Here is an 8,822-nt window from a genome sequence, read left to right on the forward strand (position 1 = left end):
TCCGTGGTAAACAGTGGGTTTTCCCAGGGAAGGCAGCAGGTCAAAACCCCCACAAAACCTTGCTCAGACCTGTGCCTAGTTATCACAGCAGAAATAATTTTATTTGTGTTTTAAAAACATTTATGTTTTCATATATGTTGGAAGCTGCCCAGAGTGGCTCGGGCAACCCGGTCAGATGGACAGGGTATAACAACAACAACAACAACAATAACAACAACAACAGAATAGGACATCCCTATTTCCCTCAGATAAATGTTGGAGGGTATTCTATTTTCCAGGGACAGTCCCAGGTTTACAGAAGCCATCCTGGTTTCTGATTTGATCCTGGAATGTCCCATTTTCCCTTAGGACATCCCTATTTTCATTGGAGAAATATTGGAGGGGAGGTCTCTATTTTCATCAGAGAAATGTTGGAGGGTATACCAATGGCCCATTTTCTTTGTAAAATTATTATTATTATTATTAATTGAATTTATGTACTGTTGTATACCTGGAGGTCTCAAGGCGGTTCACAGAACAAAATCAGAATATAAAACCACAAAGTATATAATCAAAATAAAAACATCCCAATAACACTCCCCAAAAAACCATCACATTTTAAAAGAGCATAGGATGTCAATCAAATCAGCCAGGATACTCTCTGAAAGTTTCTGAAACTGTGGGAGCCAAAGATCACCTCTGGTTTAGGTGTTATATTCAGCTTTAGATAGTTTTTGGAGTTCTTTATTGTTATTGTTAATTCCCATTTTATTTTCCTTTGCACTTGGTAAAGTTGGGAGATGTACTTGCAAATATTTTCCTATAACGGCAGCCGTATTGAAAACCCAAATATTGTTTTCTATTATCCAGCAGGTCCACTTCACAACTTGGATACATATGACATTTGTGTGGAGTTCTACTTTCGCCATGAAGCCAGCTCAGCTCCCTGTTTTCCGAAGGAAGCCTTTTGTGGCAGCCTGGAACGCACCGACGGATCATTGCTCCATCCGATACAACGTAACGATTAACCTGGAAATGTTCCACGTGACTGGAAGCCCGTTTGCCAAAGCGAGAGGGCAGAACGTGACAATATTTTATGTCAACAGGTTAGGATATTATCCGTGGTACACACCACAAGAAATCCCTGTCAATGGCGGCCTCCCTCAGAATTTCAGCTTGCAAATGCATCTGGAAAAAGCTCTCCAAGACATTGACTACTACATTCCTGATAAAGATTTCACTGGGCTAGCAGTCATAGACTGGGAACACTGGAGGCCGCAATGGGACCGCAACTGGAATACAAAGGATATTTACAGGAGGCAGTCGAGAAAACTAATTTCTGAAATGCACGAAAATGTTTCGGCAAACGCCGTTGAGCGTCTAGCTAAGCTTTCCTTTGAGCAATGTGCTAAGGCGTTCATGAAAGAGACAATTGAGTTGGGGATTAAAAGTAGGCCCAAGGGCTTGTGGGGATACTACTTGTATCCTGACTGTCACAATTACAATTTCCATGACCAGAACTATAGTGGTTCCTGTCCAGAAAATGAGGTTTTGAGGAACAATGAACTGTCATGGCTGTGGAACAGCAGCGCAGCCCTGTATCCTTCCATTGGCATTAAGAAATGCCTTGGAAACAGTGATAATATCTTACGCTTTTCACAGTTTAGGGTGAACGAATCTATGAGGATTTCCATGATGACATCACATGGTTACGCTCTTCCGGTATTTGTATATACCCGACTAGACTATAGGGACGAACCTTTGCTATTTCTTTCCAAGGTAAGCTATTTGGGGGGAAAGTAGGAACTGTTATGTTAGACCTGGTTTAGCATAAGGTAAAATAAGGACCCCTGGACGGTTAAATCCAGTTAAAAGCAACTATGGGGTTGCAGCACTCAACTCGCTTTCAGGCCGAGGGAGCCAGCGTTTGTCCACAGACAGTTTTCCGGGTCATGTGGCCAGCATGACTAAACCTCTTCTGGTGCAACGGAACACCGTGATGGAAGCCAGAGTGCACGAAAACGCCGTTTACCTTCCTGCTGCAACGGTACCTATTTATCTACTTGCGCTGGCGTGCTTTCGGACTGCTAGGTTGGCAGGAGCTTGGGCAGAGCAATGGGAGCTCACTCCGTCACAGGGATTCAAAGCGCTGACCTTTCGATTGGCAAGCCCAAGAGGCTCAGTGGTGCAACCCCATAGTCACCTTTGACTGGACTTAACCATCCAGGGGTCATTTACTGGTTTAGTATAATGAGTCCTGAACTAGGAAAACCTTCTTCACATTTTACCTCAGCCAAGAGCTCAAGAGATGGACTTAAGCAACAAATTATTTTTCCACCATATCTGTGCATCTTTAATAGGGGTATAATAATAATTTTGGCTTACTTAATACAGTGGTACCTCTGGTTACAAACTTAATTCATTCCTGAGGTCCATTCTTAACCTGAAACTGTTCTTAACTAGAGGTGTGCTTTCGCTAATGGGGCCTCTTGCTGCTGTTGTGCCACTGGCAGACAATTTTTGTTCCCATCCTCAGGCAAAGTTCTCAACTCGCGGTAACTCTTCCAGGTTAGCGGAGTTTGTAGCCTGAAGCATTTGTAACCTGAGGCGTTTGTAACTCGAGGTATCACTGCACTAGCTTTTGTAAAACAAACAAATGGAAAAAAACACCTTTAGATAATGTCTGCGAACTGCTTTATATGTTCAGGGGAAAAACCAATATATAAATGCTAAGCATTATTTCACATTTCACAGAAAGGCTTAGTGCATTAGACTTGGGCATATAATCATTTATTTGAGTTGACAGTGTTAACAAACTTCATTTTGCACTCTTCTCCAGAGTATTTAGACTGTTACAAATTGTTTTTTAAACCGAGGTTTTCACTACACTGGGGTAATAGATGAGAAGAGCATATTATAGGCCTTGGTTTGCTATATTTAAGGTAATTCCTGGAAGGAGTGAAGATTTTGAGTGTTACAATTCGTCCCAAGACCTTCCAATACAACAACAGGCTTCCTGCTGCATTATGGGAAATGTGACCCCAGAGTACAGAAATACAAGGGGGCATCCAACTAAGTCATTATTCCAGTTTTACAGTTCTAAAAAAAGAAGGCCTATAAACAATATGAATTAGTTCATAATACTTGGATTATTATTTTCTTTGATTTTTGAAAGAGACAAGTAAACCTACTACTAGGCTGTAGACTAGTTCCCAGAAGAGTAGCCCCTTGTCCACATGGCCCATTTATCAGTTTTTTAACTACCTGTTTTCCCATCTTGAGCAAAATTTGTTGAGAATAAACAGTAATAGACACTGATGATGTTTCCTTCTGTTTCCAATATAGCAAGATCTTGTTAGCACCATTGGAGAAAGCGCTGCCTTGGGAGCTGCGGGAATTGTTATTTGGGGAGACATGAATTTAACGTCATCTGAGGTAAACCCATGCCTTGGTTCTTCCTTGAGGATATTATTTAATCTAGTAGACAGAATTTCTATTGTATGCCATTTTATTTTATTTTATTTATCTTTTGAGGTGCAGTTTATCTGACAACTCATCCATAGCTAGCTGGTCAATAGCATAAGGAATTTCTTCTTGGCTAGGATGTGTTCATGGGTCACCAATAGGAAGGAGAGAGTGGTTGAGTCTAGGAGCTGGATCTAAGTTTTGAATAACTGTTTCTGTTTAAGACTTGACATGTCTTTTTGCCCAGATGGACAGATACTTGAAGTAAGAGAAGGCGACTTTCTTCTTATAGTCAACAAGGCAGGTCATCTGCAATACAGTGGTACCTTGGTTCTCAAACTTAACCTGTTCCAGAAGTCCGTTCCAAAACCAAAGCGTTCCAAAACCAAGGCACGGTTTCCCATAGAAAGTACTGCAAAACCATATGTGGTGGCTATGTAACAAGGTGAAAGGCTTTTGGGAATCAATATATAATGAGCTTAAAAAAATATTTAAATATACTTTTCCCAAAAGACCTGAAGCCTTTTTGCTGGGAATGACTGGTAAAGAAATTAAAAAAGAAGATAAGACGATATTTCTATACGCCACCACGGCAGCAAGAATCATGTTGGCACAATACTGGAAATCTGAAACTATGCCCAGCATAAATGATTGGCAGATCAAAATGGTAAACTATGCCGAGCTTGATAGACTAACAAGTAGAATACGAGACCAAGATGAACAGAAATTTCAGAAAAATTGGAGTAAATATTGGAAATATATTGGAACAAACTTATAAAGTGAACTGGCGGGGTTAGAACAATTCTATCAGCGAGTGACTCTAAGATTAAAAATCAAATACGTAACGGAGGAAGATATTTGATACTTACCAAAAGGGTGGAGGGGAGTCCAGGGCTCGGTAGAGCCCAAATTATTATGATTTTTTTTTTGACGCTTTTTTCCCCCCTTTTCTGTATAGTTTGGGGAAGGGAAACAATAACCTATGTATCTGTACTGTTATATTCTTTTTTGTATTTTTTTTTTGTCTGTTTTTGTATAACTTCAATAAAAATGTATTTAAAAAAAAGAAAAAAAAGAAAGTACTGCAAAATGAATAAATCCATTCCAGACTTTTAAAAACTAGCCCTAAAACAGCAGTTTAACATGAATTTTACTATCTAACGAGACCATTGATCCATAAAATGAAAGCAATAATCAATGTACTGCACTATAAAATAAATAAGACAGTATTGTAGATGATGAAAATGAAAATTTTATTTTTCTTCTTCCCTCCACTGATGATAGTCATTGTTTGGATGGGGGGCTTTTATCCATTTCCACGGTCACACAATCAATCAATCAATCAATCAATCAATCAGTAGCTGAACTGGGTTCCACACAGTCACAAAAACAAATTAACCGAAAAAGCCTCAAAAACAATAACGCAAAATAAATAGTAAAAACAAAAACACCAAACTTAATCTGTTCTGGAAGTCTGTTTGACTTCCAAAATGTTCAAAAACCAAGGCACACCTTCTGATTGGTGCAAGCACCCCAGAAACAATAACAAACGACCGCATTGGATGTTCAAAACTTGCCAATTGGAAGGTCGGTGGTTCGAATCCTTACGACGGGGTGAGCTTCCATTGCCCGGTCCCTGCTCCTGCCAACCTAGCAGTTCGAAAGCATGTCAAAGTGCAAGTAGATAAATAGGTATCACTCCAGCGGGAAGGCAAACGGCGTTTCTGTGCTCTCCTCTGGTTCACCAGAAGCAGCTTAGTCATGCTGGCCACATGACCCGGAAGCTGTACGCTGGCTCCCTCAGCTGATAAAGCGAGATGAGCGCCGCAACCCCAGGTCATGACTGGACCTAATGGTCAGGGGTCCCTTTACCTTTACCGTGGGTGCTGAGCACCCACAACAAAAATTTTGTGGCTGCTTGTGCCCCAAGGACCCCCTATAGTTTAAGGTTACCAGATTTTTTTCAATGAATCTGGGGACACTTTTCAACTTTGAAAGGGATGGATTTTGTCAGGGACTGATTTGTAAATCCGGGGACTGTCCCTGGGAAACGGGGAAGTCTGGTAACCTTACTGTAGTTGGCTCCAGTGATCAATGCCATCTGGTCAGCAATTAGTGGTGGCCCCACAATAGGATCCCCCTGCCAATTCTAAGGCTCAATATCATAAGACCTGAGCTTACAGTGTTACCTCGGGTTACAGACGCTTCAGGTTACAGACTCCGCTAACCCAGAAATAGTACCATGGGTTAAGAACTTTGCTTCAGGATGAGAACAGACCTCCAGAACAAATTAAGTTCTTAACCCGAGGTACCACCATATAGCATAAGGCTCATATAGTTTTTATACCTGAGTAGATGAGATAATTTAAACAAGTGCAGCTTGTCATTCAGCAGTGTTGCAGGGGTACAAAAAGTAAAAAAAAACCATCAATAAGATAGTAAAAAACAAAACCTAAAGCACTGAACAGCACTGAACAGCAAAACAGCTATGACATAATCAAACCAAATCAGTTGTAATCTTTGTCTTAAGAGAAATCATACTTTCCTTTTATGTCCCGTCCTCACCCACCCTCCGCTGTGTTTTATTCTGCACTTTTCATAATGTTCACAATGAACATAACTAGACTTCCATCTTCTGTATCTTCAAAATTGCCTAGAACAGGAAATTTCAGTAGCTGCAGCTTTCCTCACCCTTTCATGCCAAGCCTTGCCTGCCAAAATCATTTTTTCTCTTCAGCTGCTAAGGAATGAGGAGACTTGCTCTTCCTTATGTAAGAGCATTCGACTGGCAAGAGAAACGTCAAATTCATCTGGAAAGGCATTGTTAGAAATCGAAAGGTTTCTACTGATCTCATGGACTTTTGAGGTGTCATGCAATATAGGCACCATTTTACTATGCTGAATTGATGTCTGAATTGATGCCTTCATACAATTTGCAACCTCTTATTTTTCTTCTTGCTCTGTCCAGGTCAACTGCACAAAGGTGAAACAATTTGTTGCTTCCGAGTTGGGCTTCTACATCGTCAACGTAACCAAAGCAGCCGAGGTGTGCAGCTGGCATCTTTGTCACAACAACGGGAGGTGTGTTCGAAGGAACTGGAAAGCCTTAGATTACCTCCATTTAAATCCTCAGAACTTCCAAATAGAAGCGTCAGGCGGCCTGGGCTTTACTGTGAGAGGGGAAGCATCGCCTGTTGACCTTCAAATAATGGCAGAGAAATTCGCTTGCCATTGTTACCAAGGGTTTGAAGGTGCTGATTGCAGGGAAATGAAGACTACGGGCAGCCAACCAGGAGATTCTGCCAATTTACTCCCATCTGGAATAGTAGTTGTGATAAATTTGACTTCTTTAATCTTTTTAATGCCTGAGACTTCCGTCCTAAGAGTCAAATTGCGGTGAGTCCCTTTGGGAATCTTTTATGAAAAGTAAAATGATTTTGGCTTTAATGAAAATTATGTGATCATTGGTTTTGTTCATAAGAGACTGAGAAATCTGAGACTGAGAAAGATATGCTATTTTTCAATGGCAGGGAAATTTTGCATACAGTGGTACCTTGGTTCTCAAACTTCATCCATTCCGGGAATCCGTTCGAGTCCCGAAACCATTCAAAAACCAAGATGCGGCTTCCGATTGGCTGCAGGAGCTTCCTGCACTCAAGCAGAAGCCGTGTCAGACATTTGTCTTCTGAAAAACGTTTGCAAACTTAAACACTTACTTCCAGGTTTGCGGCGTTCAGGAGCCGATTTGTTCGGCAACTAAGCCATTTGAGAACCAAGGTACCACTGTACTTATACAGTGGACCCTCCGGATACGAACTTAATTTGTTCTGGGGGCCTGTTCACACTCCCAAAATTACATAAACAGAGTTGTGCTTATGTGCATTTCTGTGCAGCGTGATTGAGTGCTTCAGCGCATGCACAAGGCGTGTGTGCAGAGCATTTCTGCGCATGCATGCGTGCCAAAACCCGGAAGTATACACTTCCAGGTTTGCCGCGGCCGTAACATGAAGATTACGTATGCAGAGGGATACATAAACAGAGGTACGACTGTACTCAGTTGTTTCAGGATATACACGTGCGAAAGATATGAGCAGCTTCTTCCAGAACCTCAGGTGACCAGATTGATTTGCCTTAAGCATTATTATGAAGTGCATCAGTCATAAGTGATGGGAGAGTTTTACCATGAGAATGTACCACTGGTTCGTTTTTCCAGCTATGAAAACTATTAAGCACATCAAAATGTGAGATTGGACAGTCGGCATGTGTGAATGAATTACATAACCTACTGTATGTGCGTATATTACACTTTTATAATAAAACACTTTCATCGACATTTAATAAGAGAGCAAATAGTCTGAGGAGAGTTGGCTGGTTGGAGAGAAATGCCTACCAAATTCTCATAGCAGGGAACTGCCATCATGGTGTGGTACATATGCATCTTGTCAAGGGCCAGCAGGAAAGGAGAAGGGGGAGAAGGAGGAGAAGGAGGAGTAAAGGTTCCATCCTATTATTATGGGATGATGGAGAAGAAGGAATGGCTCCATTGAACCCAATGCACATCTCCTCCTGACCACAATGCTGTGTTCATGGGACAATGGACTCTGCACACTGTTTTAAAGTACTGGATTTTTGAAGCCAACTTTATTGCCTTTCGAATCTGGAAAGAACACCATTGGCTTGCAGAAATGTCTGACAGTGTCACAAAACTATTAATGTGATAGAGGTGATCAACACAACAAGTCATTGCCCATTGTTTTTCAGCTGAAACCATTTCAGATAGCCTGGTGAAATGTGTAGACCAGCTGTCCACATTGGCACAATTTTTTTTTTTGGGGGGTGAGGGGGCTTCTGAGTGATCCATTCCCCTTTCAATCCCCTTACGGTGCCAGTTTGATGTGAATATGTTGATATGGACTTAGATCCTAATATAACAGAACCTGCAGCGCGATCCTATACGTGTCTGTGCAAAAGCAAACCCTTGCTAATCCCAGGCTAAGGGAAGAAGTTGCTTGATCTGAATTTTTGCAGCAGACCAACCTGATCCAATGTTCCTAAACTTTTTTTGTGGAACGGAATGCAACTTCCCATAGGATCATGCAAGTCTCTTGATTTTGCAGCACAGTTTGGGTTTATGAAAGTGCGAACAATGGATTTTTATGTAAAGTTGCATAAAAAGTGTGCATTTTATGGGGGGAAAGTGTTGAAAACTACATATTTTACAGTAAAAAAGTGCATAGAATATGTGCAAAAATATGGGTGTGTTCTTTTAAAATATCTGCACAAAATGGGTTGGAACAGACCTTTGATTGAGTGCTAACAAGACTGAAGCAGGACAGAATCAGCTGCTCGGACCATCTGGGCTCCCAAGTAAGTGGGCA

At 41.2% G+C, this 8,822-nt stretch overlaps 1 protein-coding gene across 1 annotated transcript; it reads left to right on the top strand.

Annotated features, from left to right (window-relative positions):
* Window positions 1-858: 858 nt before the first annotated feature.
* Window positions 859-6,844, top strand: LOC307224873 (hyaluronidase-4-like; the record flags this gene model as incomplete). Its single annotated transcript, XM_079992041.1, has 3 exons — window positions 859-1,758; window positions 3,325-3,414; window positions 6,413-6,844. Exons 1-3 carry the CDS (start codon window positions 877-879, stop codon window positions 6,842-6,844), a joined length of 1,404 nt encoding a protein of 467 aa, XP_079848167.1. The 5' UTR covers window positions 859-876.
* Window positions 6,845-8,822: the final 1,978 nt, after the last annotated feature.

Source organism: Podarcis cretensis, assembly GCF_951804945.1.
Source record: "Podarcis cretensis genome assembly, chromosome: 10".
NCBI lineage: Eukaryota > Metazoa > Chordata > Lepidosauria > Squamata > Lacertidae > Podarcis > Podarcis cretensis.